Source organism: Melitaea cinxia, chromosome 7, assembly GCF_905220565.1.
Source record: "Melitaea cinxia chromosome 7, ilMelCinx1.1, whole genome shotgun sequence".
In the NCBI taxonomy this organism is placed as follows: domain Eukaryota; kingdom Metazoa; phylum Arthropoda; class Insecta; order Lepidoptera; family Nymphalidae; genus Melitaea; species Melitaea cinxia.
Genome location: NC_059400.1, coordinates 12,743,980 through 12,770,203, shown reverse-complemented (window position 1 = coordinate 12,770,203; position 26,224 = coordinate 12,743,980). Strand labels below are relative to the sequence as shown.

Sequence of the window (26,224 nt, the reverse complement as noted above, 5' to 3'; positions counted from 1 at the left end):
ACAGACGCACACACTTTTTATCTTCGCTTCGAGGAATACGATACTATTTTGTTGGTTGTGAAATGCTTTGTAATAAATGTGTGAGAATCGTCTCTTGTATTATATTATTGTAATAATCATCAGACAGACTAGACTACTTGTGTTTATTGGTGCTATTGTAACAACAACAGTAAAATTACTTCATTACCTGCTCCGTGTTATCTCTATGTACCTTTTTGTGTTCAATAATTACTACCAATAAACGTCGAAACTTAGTTAATAAACGATAACCATGGCGGTTTATTGATCATTTTAACGCCTACCCTTAATTCTTGCAGCTTTAATAAAAGTTTTAAATTTATTTAGACACTCCAGTAGTGCTTACTTTCCGGTTAATTCCACCACGGTCGTTTTTATTTGATTATTTTCCAATTTAATAAGACTTCTGTAATTGAGAGTTAATGAAGTCCGTCGTTGTGAGCAGTATAAATAAATTTACAATGTGTGCTCATCGCTTTTAAAGTAAGTTATAATAATTAAAGGTGTCCATAAAATTCTTTACGCAAATTTATTTGCAATCGTCGCCTCTACGTACATACATAGCCTTCGTGATAATGTCTGGGCAAATAAATTAAACAAATCTATGATGGAGACAAAGAGTAAGAGTATCTGTAGTAGAAGTGGCATTTACATTATCAATACATTTCAATTGTTTATAGTTTTTATCTCACGTTAATTCGCATATCGCAAGGTAATTTATTATTGTGAATTAAAAGTATCATAAATTTAGGCTTATATTAAACAAAACCTTGACTTTATAAAAAAGTCATTTTTAATATTTATTATCATTGTCGTAGAGATTATAATTATTAATAGTTAAATTTTTCATTGCTCGTACTTAGTTATGAAATAGGCAAAAAAGTCTGTTACGATATTTTAATTAATCTTGATTTACGTTAGTTGTATAAATAGTTACATAATAATCTATGTACACAACGTAAACGTATATGAATACATAAATCAGGTGATTTAAAGGTGAAGCTTCTGTGTCTGCACATTTACGTATAATATAGGTAAATAATTATGTCGTTCTGTATGTTGAATGATGATGTTAAATTATTTGAATTCACCTTTCAGGGAATACCAAAACAAAAAACATTAAAGTTAACTGTAGACGTAAGGAATAAACCTTCCTTATCGCGCTGGAATTTCATTTAAATTCATTATTTTCTATGTATTATCAATGTATTAATACGTGAAGCAAAAACTTTGTACCCTTTTTACGTTAATTGCGCGGACGGAGGAGTATGAAATTTCGCACACTTATTGTTTATACAGAGAAGAGGCCTTTACTGCCGTAGCCGTATAGCCAGTCCCTTTATTTCAGTGGATGTCGTAAGAGGCAACTAAGGGATAACACAGTTCTACTACCACCTTGGAAGTTAAAAAGCCGACCGATGGCGGGATAACCATCCAACTGCTGGCTTTGAAACAAACAGGTCGAAGATGGACAGCAGCGTCTTTGGTGCGACAAAGCCAGCCCTGCGTTCACTAACCCGCCTGCCCAGCGTGGTGACTATGGGCAAGACATATGAGCTCACGCCATTTTTGGCGCGTGTCCAGTGTACTGCGATAGGATGAAGTACAATGTACATTAAATTTATTAAAAAAATTACATACACGACCATGTACCTTTAAAACTTATCTTAATACTATACAAAGCTTACAAGTAAGAATCCTAAAACAAATCGTAACTCCTAAAATAAAAGAACAATATAAAAATGATGACGATAAACTTTTTAAGCACTGCAACGTATTACATGATATAAATTTCAATACAACGTATTAAAATAAAACTTTTTTAATATGGACATACAGCACAAAATTCACCATAAAATTAATACACGACAAATAACAAAACAAAAACTTATAACAACAACTGCAACAAATAACGTATAGGGTGAAAGGACCACTGAATATTTGACTCCTCGCTTGTTGAATGGATTAGATGTGGCATTTAAGAAAAGAATCACTACAAAAAATTTAAGAAATGAATTGAAGTCGTATTATCTGAACATCCTGTAACTGTTTGTAACAAACCGGTATTGCGTCTCGATCGCCTTCCCCGCGTACGCATTTACACCTAATTAAAAGATACCTACTTACTTTAATTTGCAGAACTACCCACCTTATTTTTAATTGCCTAAATGAACTGTATTCAAACTTAACATTCCGGACAAATCTCTGCGATTTTTGGAGTGTATTACAGTAATTTTCTTTAATGTAAAATGAGTTTAAACAAATAAAAAAAAAAAAATGTATTTGACACACAGACCATGTATTTGATACATATACTCTTTTGTTTCTTATTATAGAAGTATAGTCTGACAACAGAGCCTTAAAGATGTTCAAACTTATAATTTAAATTAATCTATTATTATCTCTAATTATATAATCTATTATTATGTTTTCATTCAGTGATAAGTTAAGCTATACAGAGTTTTGGATGTATAGTGATAGCAATGAACGGAATGATCACACTTCAATACCCTTCATCTTCGTCTACCAAAACAATTTATTGTGTCTAACAATCAGGCGTGGGTGCCATTTAGTACCACACGTTTTCAGTCACATTTTCGTAAATTATTTACATTTTTAATATCCGTAAACACACAATTTTCATCATGGTATTTGATTTATACTTACCGCCTTTTATTTGTAGTTTTAATCGTGTAAAAAGACCCTATAAATATGGACATTAAGTAACGATCGGTTAATTATAATGATTTATTAAGCGATCGACATACGAACTTACATTTTAAACACACATAAAGAGTTTTTATAAAAAAAAAAACGACTACAGCTTCCTTACCTTAAAGCAGAATTATCATTAATACTAGGATAGGAAATACTAATAGTATAGGAAACTAAACAATAAGGAAAGGTCAAAGATTTTTGTTTCGCAGTAAGTTTAATAAAAACTTACTAATTACGTTTATCGTAAGAATTTACACATATGTACATTATTTTCGCAAATAGAGAATTATCGTCAAGCGTCAATAGCGGGTACTCGAGAAAATTTCGCAAATTGAAAACGAAAAACAAATGTAACAAAATATTTGCCTCGTCTTTGAATTAAATTATGTATATGCGTCAAAGCTAAAAAAAATGTTTGTATTTCTACTTAGATTTACTAAACTACTATCACTTATCACTATAAATTATATTGTGACGCATAAAAACCGCCGTAAATTCATAACATTATGATGATCTTGCGTCAGGTTTTGCTCTTTACTATCAGAAAACAAGAAAATCTTGAACTAAACAATTACTATGTCTATCAAAAATATTGCTATTAATATAACAATAGAAACGTAATACAAGTCATCGATTTACGTCAAACATAAATAAGCCGGTTCACGATTAACGCCGAGTTGCTCGAAACAAAATTAAAATTTAAGTAGAGATTAAACTAATTTAATCACAAGAATTTCATACAATTCTTGCGATTAAATTAGTTTAATCACTACTTAAATTTTAATTTCTTTTCGTGCATCTCGGCGTAAGTGTTTAAAAATATTATTTCTTTCATTAAGAGTGCTTTAGTCAATTGTCATAACAATTATTTGCTTGTAATAATTACTTCTTTGACCTGAAGGCATATTTTTTTCAATATATAAATAAGCGAAAATCGTAAATATGTTTTCAGTCTAAAAAAGTTTTATCTTGTCCGAATACATTCGGACTTTTTTTTGTAATGGTTAAGGTAAACCAATTTAAGTTGGCTACGATGAATCATTAGAATCAATTCACGTTATTACTAGAAAACCACATTATTCATTCATTTGATAAAATACACCACAAGGCTTATACGACATTACACTTCAACTCATAGAAGTAGAACAGTAGCAATAAAGTCAGTGTGGCTGACACCACGAGGGACGTTTGGTTTTCGGCAACTTAAACGGATATCCGACATACTGAACTTTTGACCAGTAACCTTAGCATTTTCATCTACTGTCACCGTTACCATTGACACTCATAATATTATATTAAATTGTAATTACCTTCGCAACTTGCTTAATATATAATATAAAAATTTATATATTTTAATATTAGTTAATATCAGTACCACGTTTATAAAGTATAACCTTTGAAGTGGCATCTGATATTATGAATAATACGTATTTTAATGGTTCTTGAAGTTTGTTAAATTGTATGTTGGAATTTTTATGAGAATAATATTTCATAGTTAATGTTTATAAGTATTTTGAAGAAAGATAAATAAATATTTATATTGTCAAATGCGTGCTTAATTAAGCGATAACACTTGAGCTGTTTTGGAATAACACAAATTATCCCAAAGTAATTACTTTTACGACGAAATACTTATATTTATGATCCGTTCGAGTTCATTTCGTCAAAACGAAGGTTAAATGGAATACCTGGTTCACATTTGCCATATTCAAATGTAAACACTAAAAATATTTATAAAAAATATACAAAGTAATAGATTATCCGCGTCCTCGAATAGTGTGGAGAAGTATTCTAAAGTGGACGACAGCGTGCATTATTTCCAACATTTTATAATAAACAGCAAAGGTTTGTATTTGTAGGTTGTAGGTTATTTGTAAAGGTATGTATTTCCTTGTCATCAATCTATTATTTTAAAAATCTTGTTCATGAGAGCACTCTATAACTGTTGTTGCAAGTAAAATGTATAATATTTGGTCTTCTGTCTATCTGTCTATCCGTATCTTGGCTGCAAATCACGCCAAACAACTCAATAACTTCGAATGAAACTTGGCATAACTTTAGTTCATATCTTATTTGCAGTCTCAAAACTTTACCGCTTATATCAAAACTCAACTCTTTATCACTCTTATTTATATTTTCTTTATCACTCTTGATTCTTATCAATCAAATGTAAGTAACGTTACGTACTATAGAAATAATATATATATATACCATTTTGGTATTATAAAGCTGCGTAAAGTTGTAAACTACAGTCAGGAAAGGCAATAAAACATTAGAGTTCGTTACATTTAAAACTAGAAAAAAGTGCAATATGACTCGATTCAACGATAGTTGGTAATTTTACAATTTCTTTCTTAAAAACTTTTACTAGGCTTAGGACTGTGTGAAAACAAATTAATTACAAAAATAAGATGAATTGCCGCGACAACAAAGTTAGTTAGAGGTTAGTGTCATTGTTTGCATAAACAGTTTAATAAAAATTAGTTATAAATAATTTTAATATAAAAACGAAATAAATCATAGAATAGAGTCTCAATATTATGAAATTAAAAGGAAGTATTTTAAATATTTATTTATATTGATTATAAAGTCAAACAAGAGAGATTTGGACATGGCTTAGTGTTGATGTATGATTTACGAAATCGATTTTAAACGTGACCTGAAACAATATGACTGATGTAATGTATGTAATAAAATATAATATATGGTAAAAACCATCAGAATTTTGTAGACCTTTAAAAGAAAATATATTATACCGAAATAAAATACACATAAATTAAATACGTATAATTCAATAAAAATAAAATAAATATGTCAAAATCAATTCTCGATTTCTAAAGAACAAGGACTTGAGTTAATTAATCTTAAGTGACACTATGTTATAAATAATTGTGTTTGCAGGCCAACGAAGAAAAACCGACTTCAATTATATCGACAAGTAATACAATGTAGGTAGACGAAAAAATAGTCAAGTGAATACGCATTATCAAAGATTACTCCAAAAGTTGTAATCAGATCTCGATGAAATTTAAATGTGACCACATGATAAGCATCGGCTTTCGATTAAATTGAAAATCATCAAAATCGGTACACTCAGTATGAAGTTATGGGGATTTTCGATGGTTTCCCACGATTTCTCTGGGATCCCATCATCAGATCCTAGTTTTCTTATCATGGTACCAAACTAAGAATATCTCCTTTCCAACAAAAAAAAGAATTATCAAAATCGGTTCATAAACGACGGAGTTATCCCCGAACATACATAACAAAATTATATATATACGGTCGAATTGAACCTCCTCCGTTTTTTGAATTCGGTTAAAAATCAATAGTCATACGAGTATACAAGTTCTGAAAAGTCTATTTTACATTATTAAATAGCACAATCAAAGTATTGCAAATTATAGATAAAAAATAAATCAGAATTTGACATTTGAATTAAAAAAAAAACTAATTTTTGTCGCGTAGATATGTCAATAAATCACACCTATCCATATATGTATATCATATAAAAGCAAATTTAAATAGTTATTAATTTCTTCGTTTTAAGAAAAAAAAGTGTGTTCGTACTTATGTACGTACGTTAGAAGTTATACTTCATTGGCTAGCTAACTTCACGTTGCTAACTTCTCCTTCGTTGACTAGCTCACTTCAGGCGCGCGTATAGTAAAAATTGACTCTCATAATTTTTCCCTAACGCGTCAAAAGTGGTATAAGTTCAAAATTATTCAGATCTAAGTTATTAATAATAAATAGCAGCTCCCCGCAGTTTCACTTGCTTAGAAATTTAGAAGCCCAATTTAGAACTTTTATCCGACACAACTAGCAGTCTGCTTGTAGAGCTTGCTCTCGATCATGTTTCGTATAATCATGTCGTCTACTCCAACTATTTTTGGTAATTTCAGTAATACGAACTAATCTCCTATTTTAACATCCAGAATTTCTGTAAACACTGGAATATTTATTTATTAATTTAACATGCAACAAAAAACTAAAAACAAAATTACATGCTTCTAAAAATTGTACTTCAGATATGACAGAAAAAAGATGAATAAACCTATAAACAACTGAAAAACAAACTGAAACTGAAATACTTAATTGCTTATTTATTTATTTATTTTTAATCACTACTAGTAATCAGGTCTAAGAATAAAGGTGTGTATTTAAAATTTCAAAAACAAAAATAAAAGTTAATAAAAATTAGACGCACTTACATACTAAATGTCAATGATTAAGGTCAAAATCTGTTCTTGACAGACGTCTTCTAACTATTAGGTGAGCGTACGCTTATTTACCATCCTAGTCGTAAAAAATATTTTGAACACCTACAAAGTCAGGAGCATTGCAGACCATACCCCTGATACTCCTCAAGAGCCCTCCCTCCCTGCCGTACTCACCGCAGGAACGCGCACTACTTGTGAGTAGTTTTACTTGGCTATGATTTTCTGTAAGGTTAAGGTACTTCGCAATCAGACAGTTCAAAATTTTGCGTTACTTTTTTCCGTTTCGCTTTACCTCTATGTATATAAAAAAAACTTGAAAAATATGCGCCTAAAATACTGTCTATTGTCGTTACTCAAAAATACGAAAGGCAACAAAGCTAATTAGATTATACACCAAAGATGACATATTTATGAGTCTATTGAATTGCTCGTCGGAAAATATATCTTATTTAATATATTAAAGAAGTATAAAAAAGGTAATTACCAATCGTTTACATTGCAGTAATTTACAAGTCAACCAGTACTTTAGTAATCAACTTTATTTACATATAACAAAGTTCAAGGACACCGTAGTCTTTTTTAATATGCACACTAATCAAATAAACTATGTTCATAAATATCACGTAATTATGTCGACAACGGAGCCACGGGACTAATTAGCAGAACACAACATCGTAAATTAATGCAACAGTATCTTATAAATGATAAGCTCTATCTTGCAGAAATCGTTAATAGAGTATTTTCGATATATCTTATCTATGGTTCTTTTTTTTTTGTTTTGACAAAATGAATATTTTTGGGACTTGTATTTCAATTTTGTAGATGTTATTGATGTTTTTACGTTTTTTTTTTTGCGGTTTAATTCGTCGTATATATTGACAATATTCAATAACTCGTCTTATTTTGTTGATGTTAATTATTGCATTTACTTAAAATCACAAAATAAAAATTGTAATGCTACTTCAAATATTATACAAGCAAATTTATTCGCTATGTATTTTGTACACACTTTTGTTTATTTATTTATACTTTATTGCACACTTACAATAACATTAAAAAGAAGAGGAAAAAAAACATACTGAATAAAGTGCAAATGCGGTTTTATCACTGGCAGTGATTTCTTACAGAAAACCCGTCTATAAAGGAAATATTTGTAACATATAACAGCACACGGTGCAATTTAAAACAATATACTATGTTTTTTTTTTTTAATGTCACTATGTCGGCAAACAAGCGTACGGCTCACCTGATGGTAAGCGATTACCGTAGCTTATAGACACCTGCAACACCAGAAGCATCGCAAGCGCGTTGCCGCCCCGATCCCCAATCCCCCCAGGAGCAGGAGAAGCATGTATAAGATTCATATATACTCGTACAATACACCAAAAACTATATTTACAAATAACTTTGAAAACTTAAAGAATATTTTTTAAACACTATTGATAAAATTGATTATAAATAAAATCCGTTCAATACAGTATCAAAAGATATGAAGATAGGTTCATTTATTTGCTTAACAAGAACCTAGCTTAATTTACAACAAAAATTAAAAATAGCTTTACTTTATGACGGTAGTGCCTATAGTCTGTATCGCATTTTACTTGTGTCGTTTTTTTTATAACCTGTATTTGTTATTGTCGAATTGGTATAGGCTTAATAAATTTAAAAAAAATGTAAAAATTATTCATACCGCTTTAATTTGTCAACTAAATATTACGTAATCACAGTTTCAGGTATATTTGTTATCGTACAATTTTTTTTTTTTTGCAAGATCTATATGTGAAATTGTATGTATTTATTGTATCATGAGGAAGGAAAGATAATTATTGTATCATATTCACATATAATTTGTTGGTGTTTCATATAATAAATTAATAAAATAAATAATCAACTATGAGTTAATGAATCTGATAAAATATTTTATTTCAAAAAATGTGTAATTTTTTTCGTATACAAGAAAGATTTTGCAAAATTTACGATTTAAAGCAAGAACTGAGGCGAATAATAGTTATCGGAATGCTGAATACTGGACAAGATAGATACGAAAAACCTTCATTTTTTAAGCAATTTAGAAATAACATACAAAATTACTTAATTCAGAAACATAAGATGAGCCCAATGTTCGCATCAGCCTATCGCAGTCCACTACTGGACATAGGCCTCCACAAGTTCGAGCCAAAAATGGAGTGAACTCATGATTGTATTTTGCCAATAGTCACCACGCTGGGCAGGCGGATTGGTAACCGCAAAGCTGACTTTGTCGCACCGATGACGCTGCCCGTCTTCGGCCTGTGTATTTCAAAGCTAGCAGTTGGATGGTTATACCGCTATCGGTCGGTTTTTTAAGTTCCAAGGTGGTTGTGGAACTGCGTTATCCCTTAGTCCGAAAGTCCCCACCCGAACCCAATGTTCATAAATTTTAATAAGCATTTAGGCAAGTTGTAGGTCTAGAGTGATTACAATGTCAGACCTAAGGCTTTCTTGTAGCTAATTTAATAGTAATAAAAATATAAGTAGTAAAATGACATAAAAATATTAAACCATAATTTATAATTTTGTGACAATTAAAGGTAAGAAATTTTTCTCAAAACATCGATTAAAAAATCCAACTTGAAATACTAGAAATATAATGAAGTATTCAGTGTCAATAATAACATCATTGTAGCGAAGTAGATTTAGCGTTGTTTTTTTTTAATGACACATCATAATTTTTTTTGAATTAATTTCATATAAAAGATACATTTGTTTTTAAATTATTATAAAGTATATCCAGTTTCACAATTTTAGATTATTTGTTTACTGATAACCATCTCAAATAACACAACATTGTAAATTAACATAATTTAGGCACGTGTATCCTTCAAAGACGAGTATAAATGTTATGCTTTTTCGTATTGATTTCGTTATTAACGGATATTAATACATATGATATTTTGAGGTATTGACGAAAATATCTAATCTAAATCTGGAGTAACTCGACTGAACAAGCGCCTCATTATCACAGAAGATAACAGCTAATTGGTGTTTTTTGATTTCAAGCAGCTCTCAAGGAGCTCCTGAGGATGTGCAGCATCAGTAGTATGTAAAATACTAATTCCAAATTTTGATTAGAATCTTGTTAAAGAGATCATTGTGACATATAAGTGTTTTCAATTCCAATTCTTATTATCGTACATTTTCATTGTTTCATATACGTTAGCGCAACGGTCTCAGCACAGGTTTGTGGCTGTTGCGCTGGCGGTTGCGGGTTTGATTCGCGCATATGAAAAATATTTGTATTGGCCATACATATATTTGCCGTGGTCTAGGTGGCGTGTAGTCCTTGTGGGTCTCCCCACCGTGTCTCACAGAGCACGTCAAGCCGCCAGTCCTGATTGTTATCATGTACACCTGGTAGCGATCGTTACTCTTAGTAGGGAATATATCCGCCAATCCGCATTAGAGCAGCGTGGAGGATTAAGCTCTTTTCCTTCTCGTACACGGGGATGGAGGCCTATGGCCAGCAGTGGGATATTACAGGCTTAAAAACATACAATTATTCATATAAGTATACTCTTTTGTCCCCATAATTCATATATCGATTATTTTAACTTTAATTGTTACATATGTCAATAAATGTGTTTACTCCAGAAAAATAATTCAACCAATTAACCTTGTTATAAATATATTAAAATAAACAGACGAATTATATTCTGTATATGTTTTTGGAAAACCATAAATAATAAAATTATTTGCGCTGTTTAATTTACTTATAAAAATGCCGTTTGACCAGAACTTGGTGATATTTAGAACACTTGTTAATTAAGGTAATTAATGTAGCTCATAAAAGGTTAAAACTATAAGGATATTATTTTAAAAATTTATGACTAGGAAATATGGAATAGATCCACTTTGTAATACATTATAAACAAGACAATAAATCCACTTAAAACTAGCTGTGACTATCAAATAACGCACACCCAATAGAATTCACTAACATCGAAATTCTGTTCTAAAAAACCAACCAAATAGACAAAGGTAATAATTTATCTATACTTGTAATATAACTGTAAACCAGGTCACAACGTATACATTTTTAAATTTTGGGGGGGACACTATAATGGATACCGTAATTAAACTTTTTTATTTTGATTGACCTGTTTTTCTATCTTTCTTTACACACACACACATCAGCCTATCGCAGCCCACTGCTGAACATAGGCTTCCACAAGTTCGCGCAACAAATGGCGTGAACTCATGTGTTTTGCCCATAGTTACCACGCTGGGCAGGCGGGTTGGTGACCGCAGGGCTGGCTTTGTCGTACCGAAGACGCTGCTGCCCGCCTTCGGTCATTTCGGTGTATTTCAAAGCCAGCAGTTGGATTGTTATCCCGCCATCGGTCAGCTTTTTAAGTTCCAAGGTGGTAGTGAAACTGTGTTATCCCTTAGTCGTTTCTTACGACACCCACGGGAAGAGAGGGCGTGACCATATTCTTTGCTGCCGTAACCACACAGAATATCTGTATCTGTACTGTGTATCTTTCTGTAATATGATCGCATATAAGGCATCTATGAAACTACACAAACAATAAAGTTACACGAAAGTGATTGAGGTGGGAATAATTATGAATTAGAATTCTGATTACTTCTTACCATAAAATTCGACAGTATTCTTTTGGGGTAAAAGTCAAAATGTGTATTTGGCTTGTTAGTTCCAAAGCTCCATTTACTCTAAGTAGCAAGTTACTTCAAATCCAATAATTTCAAATCCAGAATGTACAGAATACTTTTAACGTACGGCTAATCTAAAATGTATTTTTTTTTTGTCTCATAGGCTTAATTAAAGACAAGGTAAGCGCGAACGGAATCGTAGGAACAGCTTAACATACAAAAAACTCTTACAAGGTACCTAATGATAACACAAGACTTGAATATAATTCTCATTTCAATAAATTTAAAACACTATGATTATTAACATTATTCTAATTATATTAAATTTATTTAGTGCCATCTAGCATCGAGGTTGATTTCATTAAGTATATATATAATTAATCATTATAATTAGTCCGTTAAAGCCACAAAACTGACCTACCCTCAAGCAACAAATCATTGCCACGCTCTTGATTACGAAGATTAATTGATTAAAATGTTTTTCCTTATAAATTGTAATATAATGTTTTTCCATATAAACCAATATAATTATTCTTTAAAAAATATTTTATTATATTACATAGATATATGCTTTTGACTTATAGTAGACTAGCGACCCGCTCCGGCTTCGCACGGGTATAAAATATAATTATAGCCTATATCATTCACTGAAAAAATGATTAAAATCGATCCAGTAATTTTGATTTATTCATTACTGCCCGTAGCCCGCTCGCGTTAACTTTAGAGTAAAAGCCGGCCGGAATCGCCGCAAACCTACGTACCGCAATTTTTAAATCTGTAATATCTTCGAAAATATTCATTTAAATCATATGCTGTAAAGGGACATATAGATCTATATTAAATTAACAATGTATTTAAGGTATTTAATTAGATAAGGATTAATGCTGTATTGGTTAAAATCGTTTTGAAAATTAGCCATTATTTGTCGTAAAAAGTAAATGACAAAAAAAAATGTTATTGTGGGATATCCATAAGAGATAGACATACACCATAGCGGAGTTTTCTGTAGACCTTTTTAATGTGTACAATACTTAGTACATTATTTTGATAAATCTCGTAGGGTTCAGCCTGCGTTTGCAATTTAAGCGAAAAAAAAAAATAATTATTTACGACATAACATTAGAAAACTCAAAAATAACAGTATTTCTCCACTATTTAATGGATGTTATTATACATATAAACCTTCCTCTTGAATCAATCTATCTATTAAAAATAACCGCATCAAAATCCGTTGCGTAGTTTTAAAGATTTAAGCGTACATACATGTGCAGGGACAGAGAAAGCGACTTTGTTTTATACTATGTAGTGAAGAGGAAGTGTGCAACCATTTTTGTAGCGTAACCATCTGAAGATTCTTGTTTCTCGATATTAAAATAATTAGATAATTGAATAATAATAACTTTCCATATGTATGTAAATATAATCTATGTATCTATATATAAACTAAAATTTTATATATTATTTATTTATAAACATATAAATTAAAAAAGAACACTTTGTACCTAGATATTCTAACTTAGATAATATGTGCTTACAATTGCTATTATTAAACTTAAGTAACTTTTAAGTATCATTTACGAGTAAGTAAGTCGTGTAATAACCATATGCTTATAAGTCACAATGCACCAAACCTACGAATCTCGCCTTCAATCAAATATTGAAATATCTACTAACATTACAATAACAGGATAAACGGTTTGTTTTTGTTCACTTGAAAACTGTATTTGTTTAAACATGCGTCAGAAAATTATACGGAACCTAAAGATCAAGGCGCATTATAACGACTACGATATATAAATATTTTGAAAGTAAATATTTTCTTTTATTTCCATATAGAGATAAAAAAACGTCAGCCTGTCAAAACTTGATGGTCATGCAGTAAAAAACAGAAGTTTTAGGGCATACAAATATTATGTTGTCAATGTAACTGAAGTGTTTGTATGAATAGGAGTCGTTCACAAAATTGTCCACGAAATATTTATTTTTTTGTTTTTTATTATTAAAAATTGTTTTCATTTTGAGGCAAAATTTAATGGCTCAGTAGATAGAGCTTGTTGGTAACATGCACTTTCATGTTCTCCAAAATGAGTGTGTGACTTGCTGCTCCTACACATTCCTACCACTGAGTGCAGTATAAGGGTGAATATTTGAAGATAGACATATTCAGGGTTTGTAAATTAAGGTCAAATATTTCTTTCAATTACAACTTTTATTGATTTAACCTAAAGTTTATAGTGCAGATTAACGAAATAAATCAAGCGCACAGTATTTGAAATGATATATAGGTCTGAATCTAAAGCTGAAAATTTCCGTCGAACGGTGATGAGATATAAAACACACGGTAATTAGTATATAAAAAGGGTAATTATGCTTCGTGATTGGTTATTAGAAATAAAGTGAATAATATACTTGAATTACATATTTATTAATTATTTAGGTGACAGTAAATGATTTCAAACTTAGCTATATAGCGACGTGATTGAATAATAATAATTAGTCAAAAATAAAGCGGTTTTCCCAAAAATTTATAATACTTTCTGTGTAGTAATTTTAATAAAATCAACTAAGACACTAGTTCAAAACTCAGTGAAATTGAAGTTAGACGATGAGATCTTATATAAAAATTTAAAAAATATATTATCCATCATATATATAACTGCAGTGTGAAGTTCTAGCTCTTGCCTACTTCCTCCAAAGTGGAAAGCTGGAACCTCCGACCCATATTTCAAAGCATAGTTCTCACTGAAATCTATGTGAATGATAGCTTCATTGCCCTTGAGATGTTCCTTCAGATCTTTTACTGCAGCAAATTGCCACCTGCGTGTTCCTTCATGTTTCAGAAATATAGGAATTTTATTTTCTAATTCTGCAATAGCTTATCTAGGAATAGCTATCTTTTTAGTTTTCTCTACGGCTTTAACTACGTAAGTGCTTATCGAGTTTTCCCATTTTTTGAATAATACTGGATCTTCGTTATCAACTTTATTTTTGCACAAATTACACCGTTCAAGTAAACATTCAGTTTTTGAGCAACATAGACAAATAGATAATAGTCAATGTAATGACAATAATCAATCAATACAATGTTGCTCAAAAACTGAATGTTAATACTAATTAATAAATTAAGTTGCTAGAATTGTTGTATTTAATTATCTTTTTTTTTGTGCAACGTTTGAATCAAAAGATCTATGTTTGCATGAAATTTGCAGAGACACGTATCACTTTGATTTACATTAGATATAAGTACCCAAAATGGTCTATGTTTACAAAAGTAAGAGTAACTTACCTTGCGAAATTCAGTTTCAAAAATTTTGTGAAGTTTTGTTATTGTATCTAACAAATACCGCTTTTGCTTTCTCCCTTTCTTTTTTGTAATAAATTCTTTTATGCCTGAGGTCGTCCTAGAAACGTCGTCGCGGTCAAAAAATAATTGAATGTCTTCTTTTAGTTTCTCATATTTAACATTTTTTTGGTTAATTTTATTTATCTCTCGCACTCGAAATCTATTAGTTTCAGATAAAATCTTAAGATCTTTCAAAATCAGCTTATTACTAATGACAGCATCACTAAATTCTCTTTTTTCTTTCTTCAATTTTTTATTTTTGTAATTTGCTTCTAACGTATTCCTCATTGCTTCTCCAAATAATTTTTTTTTCTTTGCTTCTTCTACTTTGGTTTTGTCTCTAACTAGTGCTGTTACTTTAGAATTAGGACTTTGCAGTCGTTTTTTTCAGTCTTATAATTATTTTCGTCTTATATTTATTTTAGATTCTAATTGTGGTTTGTAAATTTAGTCTTTTTTTAGTATTATGTAGCGCATCTTCCTTAATTTTCATCTCAAGTTATTGACTAATGTTTCGTGTAGATCGTTAGATGTAGATGATTGTGGCCCATTTTCACAAATTGAGTTTTGTCTTCTGGGTGTTTTTTCAATATTATTTCCATTATTTTCACTTTTACTGGGACTTTCACTTGTATATTTAACTCCTTCCTTCATTAATTTCTTTTTTTGAAAATGCTTTTTAAAGTTCTCTCTCCATTTCTTCCTCTGTAGCCTTCTAGTTCTTCGTTTTTTGTATCGCTGACGTTCTTTTTCATTTTTAAGTGCATATAAAATAGGTTCAGCTTGGATTTTAGCGTATCGTTTCCGACGCGCGATTTTAGCCTTGGCCATATTTCCTCTTTCGATTGCTGTTTCTTCCGAGGCATTTTTACTCTGATAAATATATATATACATATTAGTGGTCTGCTGTATGGCTACGGCACTAAAGAATTTAGCCACCCCCTCTCTTCCCGTGGGTGTCGTAAGAGGCGACTAAGGGATAACAACTACATCCTTGGAACTTAAGAAGCCGACCGATGGCGGGATAATCATCTAACCGCTGGCTTTGAAATACACGGGCCGAAGACGGGCAGTAGCGTCTTAGGTGCAACAAAGCCAGTCCTGCGGTCACCAACTCGCCCGCCCACCGTGGTGACTATGGGCTACACACATGAGTTCACGCATTTTTGGCGTGAACTTGTGGAGGTCTGTGTCCAGCGGTGAACTGCAATAGGCTGAAATGATGATATGTTAGTGGTAGGTGGGTAGTCTGTTAGTAGGTTTTTTTGTTGCGAAAGTGCGAGTTCATACCGGAAGATCAACAATGGGTCACGCGTTGGTAGTAAGAATTATACCTTGGGCTGGACTAGCGGAGTAAGAAGATTCAATATAATAAGAGACCAGCATATGCTGGTGCCAATTACCATTTTAAATTGCTCATTACCATTCGCCAAAATACGAACGGGAAAAACGGTAATTATATAAACGGTAATTAGATATTTGTATACTTTTTCACATTATAGGTTCTTTGTATAACTTAAAAAATTAGAAACTTAATCAACTCAAAGAGTATCCTATGGCGACTGTTACAATGCATAAAAATGTTAAATAAAAATATTAGACTTACTAGGGAAATCTCGAACGGTAAGGAGATTTTTTTTTTTGCCAAACACAATTTCTGGGCGATTAAGGTAGGCTAGAGTTGGCGCCAAAACACTTTTTGATGTGTTACCCGCACGAGTCGAGAGGCAGAACTGAGCGCGATCACCGAGTTCTCTACAGATAGCAATTTACCCTATGCACAAAAAAATTACCCTCCGACTGTATGAACAAATGGTAGTGAGTCGGAAGTGTTGGGACAATTTTCAAAGTCGTCACAAATTGCCTAAAAGTATTCTTTAATATGTATAATTTTGATAATTGGTAAAACATGTTGTGTACTATTTAAATAACTTCTTAAAAATACGATCTTTAGAGTATTTTTATAACTTCAAGAGCATGAACTGCTAAAATTTGGAGATTGGGACACGAATGGTGATGAGATTTGAGGAACGCTTACGAACATAACTAAGCTATTTATAACAATAGGAATATATTATGTACATCTGTATATAGTGCTGCAACTATATTTTACGTGAAATGAAAAAAAACGTAACTTTATATTTAACTAAGTAGTTATTTATGGAGGGCCGCGTGATATGCACATCTCAAAATAATCACCCATAAAATCTTTTTTCGTTTTCAGTGCCATCACCACCTTCAAGCGCTGACCAAAAGGAAGGAAAAATCCCCACACGCTTTTCTCGGTTGTAGGCCTGACCGGTAGTAAAATTGACTAGGATAGCTGCACCCCGATACTGCTCCGGCACCGCGTTACGCTTTCGAACCTGCCTGTTGGTCGTTAGCCGCAGGCAGCAATTACTGAGGCCAAGGTTTTAACTTACTACTGTACCCTCTAAGAGAACACCGTCATTGCACTCCGGCTACGTTTTGTTCTGCCAGAGCCAATCGCAAGTAGCGTTAGTCACATTAGTATTCATATTTGCTGTCTACTGTGTGTAGCGGATTGTATTCCCATGCATCTTCTTAATAGCGTCATTTTCAGACTGTCAAAACGATAATATATTTATTTATTTATTTATTTATTTATTAATATTTTATTGCACAATACATTAAAGAGTTATACAAAAAGGCGGGCTTAATGCTAAAAGATTCTCTACCAGCCAACCTTAGGACGTACAAGAGTAGAGGTTTGTAGGTGTGCAAAATCGAGAATATAACAAATTATATTCTAACAATAACATTAAAAATACAATAGATGTTATTAAATTAACAAAAAAGGCTGAAATGTCTCATAGGCTACAATTCAAAATACCTAATTTTAAACATTGCCTCCCTTTCGTGATTATGTGCGGTAAAACCATCCAATGGTTATTACTTAAACTGTTAATATTGTTTACGTGAAACATGAGATGGCGTAAAGTTAGTAAATTGATAAATGTAACCATTTATATGTATATCATATACAGATGACTAAATTATTTTCCTAAACTTTAAGATTTCAAAAGCTTAAGCTATTCGTGTTTTAGAATATACAAAATGTATTTACTGATTTAGGGAGTTTTTAATGACTTCGTTTCTTGTTACTTAATAGTTTATTAGTTACTTAGTTTTGGAATAAACTTGTGATATTATAAAAATGTATTTATATGGAGGCCAGGAAATCCGGAATGGAAATTTAATCACTAAATGTCTCGGAAATAAACCAAGGAGATAATGTCATAACATCTGATTGAGATAATGTCAAAAGGCAATAAAATCGACATTAAATAAATAAACTTATCTTCTCAATTAATACATTTAAGTGTCAGTAAGATCATCAACTTTTATAGGTATCAAATAACGGATGATCAAGTTTTAGTCATACTCGTTTATAACATCATTTTATGGCATTTCAAAAGATTTGTGCAATATAACTCATTACACAAACAAAAGCTATGAAATAATTGTGAAATCTTCAATTCTATTCATTAATTAAGTCGTTTTAAATACATCCACAGAGAATGGAAGTAACCGAATTAGCAAGTTGCAGTGCTAGTGGACTGGGTACCTGAGTAAGGCCGATGAACGCTGGAGTACACGTGTCCTGGAGTAAAGAACGCATGTTGGCCAACGTAGTGTGAGAAGTCCTACGTACGTAAGATTGCCGTTGGAGTGTGAATGACGACTGCGGAAAATCAAGTAAAAAAAGTTGAATGCAAACACTTACTCGTGCAAACAAACTTACATGTACATGTACATGTATTATGTACATGTTGCTAGTATATACTTTTATTTTACCTTAGAACGCTTCCATAAATTTTTATTATGAAATTAACCTTAAAAAGGCATCTAGTTCCTTGATGCTTCTACAAAAACTGCATAACATTGATATAACTGATACAACTTCGGATGTATTTAAATCTTACTTAGTGGTAAGGCTTTGGATAAATTTTTAAAGTTAACTATGATAAGTAAATCACACAATTATAATCCGTTGAAATATAAGGCTGGTTATAGGCGCTTGGCGATGAAATGTAGTCAGTCTCTTTGTAGTCAGGTTTTAATTTTAATCCAAGAACATATTTAAACGATTTCAATATATGTCGATATTAGCATAATTCAATGTTATTACATCACAGTATTTTACTAATAACTTAAACATGCCTATAACATTATTGATTTTATACATAAAAAATCAAATGAAAATATTTCGACGACGCCGTAATCTCCGTTCTTGTAGGTGTACAAGTTACAACAAATTTATAATAAATATTCAAATAATTCAAATTTTTAGTTAATATTCATAAAACAAATTTAATAAAAAAACCAACCCTTCAAAACTGCTACAACGAGCTTTTCTCCATAGTATTGCGTCAATATTTTTCTATTACACATTTTAATATTACTTAATAATATTTTAGATTAATAAATAATATTCATAAAAGTTGTTAAGTTAATTTGATATGAGTGTAAAAGAAAAATAAATCAATAATATTAAAATTAAATGCAGATAAACGTATAAAAAAAACTACGGTTAATAAGTGCATTAATTTTAATACTTGCACTAATATTGTCAGTAAGTATTGAAGGGAACTACGAGTAGGAAACTTTCGACTAGTATCTGATAATGTATGAGACTTGTCATTTTAAAAGTCAAACTTTCGATTATAACTAAACACATATTTAAAATGATTTTGAACATCCAACTCAACATTATGGTATAAAATTAATCAAGTCATTGTATAATTTATTGAATTAAAAAATAAATACCTGTTCACATAGAATGGCCCCAATGCTTACAACACGTGAAAGAATAAGGCGAAAGGTTAAAATATTTAATTCGTTATTCAGATAATCGAAAGCTTAACATGCTTATTGATTTATAAGATCCAAATTATACGTTTACGGTCCGTTTAACAAATCGATGTCGTTTTCAATACCGTTACTCCGACCAATAAAAGACATAATAAATTAAAAGCTTTGCCTAATTTTGCAATTTTTTCATCGTGTTTCTATTCAATATCATTTGATCATCAAATAACAGTTAAATTGCTGATAAGTGCTGATATTCGGACCAGAAAAAGTATAATTCTTTGTGACAATGATTTAGTATTTTTAAGAATATATAGATAATTTTGTGTCTTCGCTATAATATAATCATAATATAATAAATATAATCACCATATCACTATAGCAGCACGAAGAACAGTTTTAATTTTTAAATGATTTAACAAAGATAATTCCTAAATAAATTGTTAAATTAAAATACTACCTCCATTAATAAGTTTTAATTTTTCTCCATTAATTCCTTATGAAAATTTATCCGCTATATTGCACACTAAGCTCTGTCCGCGAATTCGTCCACGTGGAATAGGTACTTTGGGCTAAAAAAAGTCTCAAAAGGAAAAAACCAATATCAAATATCTTCATTGGTGCTCCACTCCTATTAGTCTTAGCGTGATGATATATAGCCTATAGCCTTCCTCGTTAAATGGGCTAGATAACATTGAAAGAATTTTTCAAAACGGGCCAGTATTTCATCATATTAGTGCGTTCAAGCGAACAAATAAACAAACGAACTCTTCGGCTTTATAATATTAGTATAGATAGAAATAAAATTATATAGTTCCAAAATTAACCTTTATTAGATCAAATATAATTTGAGTAAATTTAATTGTTGTTATGGTATTTTAAACTTTATTACAATAAAATTGGATTTATTTTTTATAAAATATTACTCGTTTTCATTTAACCCCCGCTGCGTTTTGCTCGTCGTTTACTTTAGTCACCGTATACCAGTAAAATGGGTCTTTTACTCATCATAATCGAAATTATATATTATAATAAAGAGACCGTTGACCTCCCTAATTAATATTTCTCGATAAATCGACACAGTGATATAAATCAGCGATCTATTATTTCTGGTCCGATGCTATATGATTATTGTATCATTTTATACATATTTGCCAATGAAATTCACAATTTATTCTGAATGTTGTTGGTCACGTGGCTCCTTCGACACGAGGCTTATGTAAATTATTTCGGCGATACTGCAGACAGTGTGGCAGCGAGTAAGACAAAGTCTCTCATTTATTTATGATATTGACATTCCAACATTTACATGAATGTCAAAAGGTTAATTAAAATATTGTTTTATATAATAATGATACGTGACTCATGGGTGATATTTTAGGTTTTGTGGTCCATTGAATAAGTATCGAACTATGTATCATGTATGTATAAGGATAATTAGTCACTAAAACATATTTATTTCGAAACGAACTTATGAAGGGTTTATAACAAATTATTAAGGAGTTCTCCTTCTTTATAAACTATGGCTCCACCAGCTTTTCGCCCATGATTTCCAATAAAAAGTCATCATCATCATTTTAGCCTATTGCAGCCCACTGCTGGATATAGGCCTCCACAAGATCGCGCAAAAAATGTCGTGAACTGACGTGTGTTGCCCATAGTCACCTCGCTGGGCAGGCGAGTTGGTGACCGCAGGGCTGGCTTTGTCGCACCGAAGACGCTGCTGCCCGTCTTCAGCCTGTGTATTTCAAAGCCAGCAGTTGGATGGTGATCCCGCCATCGGTCGGCTTTATAAGTGTTAGATACTTAAACAGAGCGGGTACACGTCAATCAAACAAGCTAGTTAGTTGCACACTGATTTATTGACAGCTGACTGACCGTTATACATATAGCGCGCGGTAAGCGCATACACAACATCTCTCCCTCTTATAGCTAGGATAATATAAAGAAAAATATTGTTTACTTAAATCTAACTATAACTATTAAGTCGGTGTTGAAAAGACCGGACTTATTGCCTGACGCCTGGAACGGGCGGTACAGAGAGGTGTTACCGGCTCGTTGGTCGCTTCCTCCGATGCAGACGACTCTTGACATGGTTCCACCGGAGGCTCTCCTCCACATTCTGGATGAGCGATAGCTTCGGAGTATGAACCGCCCGCTGGCATTAAGTCTGGCACCACGTCTGGGTCCCAACGTCTGTTATCTAACTGCGAGTCGCACAATCGTAATCTGATTTGGTCGATGTGTCTTGTTATCACACAGTCCAGATGTGGTACATATATTTTGTATAATACTTGTCCGACTTTTCTCTTAACTATTCCTTCAATCCAAATTTTTTTATTATTACTTATATTCTTAGTAACCCAAACCGTTTCGTTCTCTTTAAAGCTCTGTCTCTTTGTACCTTTATAATGTTTAGCCTGTAAGGACTGGTTGTGTTCGACGGTTCGAGTGAGTGCTGTGGGTGAGGGAGACGATGACGAAGCTAATGCTGTCGAGTTTAAGAGGTCCAGCCGTGAACGCAACGTACGTCCATACACTAATTCCGCGGGCGACTTTTCGGTGGTACTGTTTTTAGAGTTTCGATAGTCGAATAGAAATTTAGCCAGCTTTTCTGCAATATTTTTTTTATTACAACCCTGTAAAATTATACTTTTGAGCCCCCGTTTAATAATTTTCACAAAGCTCTCAGCTTGTCCATTGCTAGAGGGATGATATGCAGGTGATAACATATGTTTTATACCATTAACCAGACAAAAGTGCTTAAATTCATGAGAGGTAAAAGACGTACCATTATCACTCACCAATGTGTGTGGAATTCCGAACCGCGACATAAAATCGTATAATTTAGTAATCAAAGCTTTTGAATTGTAAGAAGAAGTCATATCGTAACACTCGACCCATTTACTGTAAGCGTCTACAATAACTAAAAACATAAAGTTGTTAACCGGTCCCAGAAAATCTAAATGAATTCTATAAAATGGAAGCGGCGGCAGTGGCCAGGGTGCAAGCGGCGCATGTTTCGGTGCGGGGCGTAGCTGTGCGCACACGCTGCACGCCGCCGCCAGCTGCTCCAGCGCTCTGTCCACACCCGGGAACCACAGCCGCTTGCGAGCTTCCGCTTTCATTTTCACGACCCCGAAATGTGAGCTGTGCATTTCTTTACACACTGTCTCTCGCAACGTAATCGGAATAACTACTTTATATCCCCGCATCAGACATCCGTTTTCGTATGATAGTTGATTTCGGCAATTAAAGTAAGGTTTTAAATTAACATCGTTAATTTTCCGTGGCCACCCGTTTAATACATAACTCTTGACTCGCGACAAGCAATCGTCTGTAGCGGTTTCACGCCTCAGGTCGCTCAGCGTCACCGGTAGATCACCGTCGATAACAAAATTAACATAGGCCGCCCTCTCGTCACAATTGACGAGCTCGTCTGACATACCTTCCCGTGGTGGCATACTTGTATTGGTAACCTCACAAGCCCTAGATAAATAATCCGCTATGTTCTGCTTGCTACTTATATACTCGATACTATAATTATAAGCGGCCAAAAACATAGCGTATCGTTGGAGACGGTTAGCGGATATTTCGGGGATCCCTTTGTGAAGTCCGAATATGGCCAGCAGGGGTTTGTGGTCTGTCCTTAACACGAAGGGTTGCGACCTACCGTATAAATACTGGTGGAACCGCCTTACGCCAAAAATAATAGCTGTCGCTTCCTTTTGGATCTGCGCGTAATTCTTTTCCGCCGGTGAAAGCGTTCGAGAAGCGTAAGATATCGGCCTTTCTATCATATCCTTATCGATTTGAGATAATACAGCTCCTAGCCCCGTCGGCGACGCATCAACGGTCAAAATAATCCTAGCGTTCGGGTTAAAGTGCGCCAAAGTCCTATCAGACGATAAAATATTTTTTACTTTTAAAAATGCGTTATCGTGAGCCGTGGTCCATTCCCACTTCGCGTTTTTATTTAATAAATTATACAATGGACTCAACACAGACGATGCGTCGGGTATGAAATTCCTATAATAATTCGTAAGTCCCAAAAACGACTGTAATTGTGACACGCTCTCCGGCTTAGTAGCTTGTAATATAGCCTTTACTTTTTCAGGTGATGTCCTAATTCCGTTTTTGTCTACTATGTGGCCAAGATATGATATTTCATCTTTAAAAAAATCACATTTACTTTTTTGTACTGTCAGCCCAGCGTCATCCAATCGCTGAAGCACGGTGATTAAACGCTGTCTGTGCTGGTCGTCATCATTGGCAGTTATTAATATGTCATCTAATAGAAAAATGATACCGTCTATTCCGGCGAGCAAGCACTCCATTGCTCTTTGAAAAATGGCTGGTGCGCTTGCCAGCCCAAAAACCAAACGAGTGAAATTAAAAAGACCGCGATGTGTATTAATGCATGTGAGGTTTTGCGACTCCTCGCATAGCCTAAGCTGATTGTATGCCATAGACAAGTCAATTTTACTAAACTTAATGCCTCCATACAGCTTAGATAATAAGTCATTTACAGTAGGCAAGGGGTACTGATCTATTATTAACTGTTTGTTAATTGTAACCGAGTAATCGGCGCATAAACGGATACTACCATCTTTTTTCAACACCGGTACCACAGGCGATGCGTACTCCGAGTGTTCCACCGGTTTTAAAATACCTAACCCTAATAGTCGATCTAGTTCCTTATCTATTTTTTCTTTTAATGCATAAGGCACCGGTCTAGCTTTAAGAAATATTGGCTTTACATCTGGCTTTAAATGCAATTTAATTGTATATTTATTAAACGACCCGAGACTATCAGAAAAAACCTTAGGAAACATTTTAAATAAATCTTCCGCGACATTAAAATCACTTCCCTTAAGCGCATGCGTGTAAACAGCGTGCACAGGTGCGCTCGAGTGCGTCATCACTAACTCGAGGTCGAATTCCCGTATGAAATCGCGCCCAAGCAGCGATGGACCGTCATATCGTACGACAAACACAGACAAGACTCGCGTGCGCTCTTTATACGATATTGGCAATAAAACCACGCCCACAGTTTCAATGTTTCCGCCGTTATAGTTAAACAATTTTTTATTGGTGACTGACAACGGTAATCGTTTGAAATACAACACATATGTTTTGTGGGAAATAACGCTTACAGCTGATCCACTATCTATTTCAAACTCTAAAACCAGCCCACCGATCCGAACGCTTTCTGTCATCGGCCTGCCCGTCACACATCGAATATTGTATAAGCACTCACCGTCGTCTCCGTCATCCACAGTACCTTCCCCGACGTACTTCACCTTCGCGTCGTTAGGACACATTTTATACAAATGACCTTTGTTGTTACACTTTTTACACTTGTAACTTTTATAGCGACACTGGTTAGATTTATGATTAGTAAACCCGCACACACTACACTTTTCCTTCTTGGAGATGTTGAACACGCCATCCGGAACCATCACGGCGCTGCCACACGCACTCGGCGCCGCCAACGACGACGCCCGGCGCGCACAGCACACGCTTTCTGCCAAATCTATGGCTTTCGCCAAGGTCAGCTCCCGCTGATCCTGGGCAAACAACTTGTCCCTCTCGTGTCCCGCTGCCATGCCCATGATAAACCTATCTAGCAAGGCCTCTTCCAAATTCTTGAAAGCACAGTGTGCGGCTAACCCCCTTAACCGGGCCGCCCACTGAGTGTGGCTTTCACCTGTGCGCTGAGTTGCGGAGTAGAAAATGGATTTCTCCGCAAACCCGAACCTTTTCGGTGTAAAATGCTCGTCGAGAAGTGTAATTATTTCATCGTAACGCAATTCTTCCACCTTACGAGGTAGCGCCAGGTCACTAACTAGGTTAAAACTCGCTTCACTTAACGCACTTAACAAAATGGCCCGTCTCTTGATAGTTAATTTGTCATTTTCGTTATTTATCTCGTTCGCTATAAACCATTGGTTTATGCGGCATTTGTAGCTTCTCCACTCTTGTGTTAGGTGATCGAAAGTGGAAAGAACACCAAATACTCCTCCAGTGGCCATTTTCAACGCCTACGTAAGTTCGTTCGTCGCCACGTGTTAGATACTTAAACAGAGCGGGTACACGTCAATCAAACAAGCTAGTTAGTTGCACACTGATTTATTGACAGCTGACTGACCGTTATACATATAGCGCGCGGTAAGCGCATACACAACAATAAGTTATAAGGTAATGGAACTATGTTATCCCTTAGTCGCCTCTTACGATACCCGCGGAAAGAGATGTAGCTATATTCTTTAATTACGTAGCCACACAACAACAATAAAAAGTGCTAGAGATAAGCAGCCCGACTGGGAGACCGATTCGACCTTACAGAAGATCACAGCTAAATAATACTGTTTTCAAACTGTTTTGTGGTCCTGTTGGTGAGTAAGGTGACCAGGGCTCCTGGGGGGAATTGGGCGTA

The 26,224-nt window shown here is 33.5% G+C and overlaps 1 protein-coding gene across 1 annotated transcript; it reads right to left on the bottom strand.

Moving 5' to 3' along the window:
- Nucleotides 1–21,628: 21,628 nt before the first annotated feature.
- LOC123655000 (uncharacterized protein K02A2.6-like) lies at nt 21,629–25,984 on the bottom strand. Its single transcript, XM_045590849.1, has one exon. The coding sequence runs from the start codon at nt 25,818–25,820 to the stop codon at nt 21,768–21,770; it is 4,053 nt and encodes a 1,350-aa protein (XP_045446805.1). The 5' UTR covers nt 25,821–25,984; the 3' UTR covers nt 21,629–21,767.
- Between the last annotated feature and the right edge of the window lie 240 nt (nt 25,985–26,224).

Excerpts from the sequence above, each read along its gene's own strand:
- LOC123655000 (XM_045590849.1), bottom strand. The coding sequence starts at position 25,820 with ATGGCCACTGGAGGAGTATTTGGTGTTCTTTCCACTTTCGATCACCTA.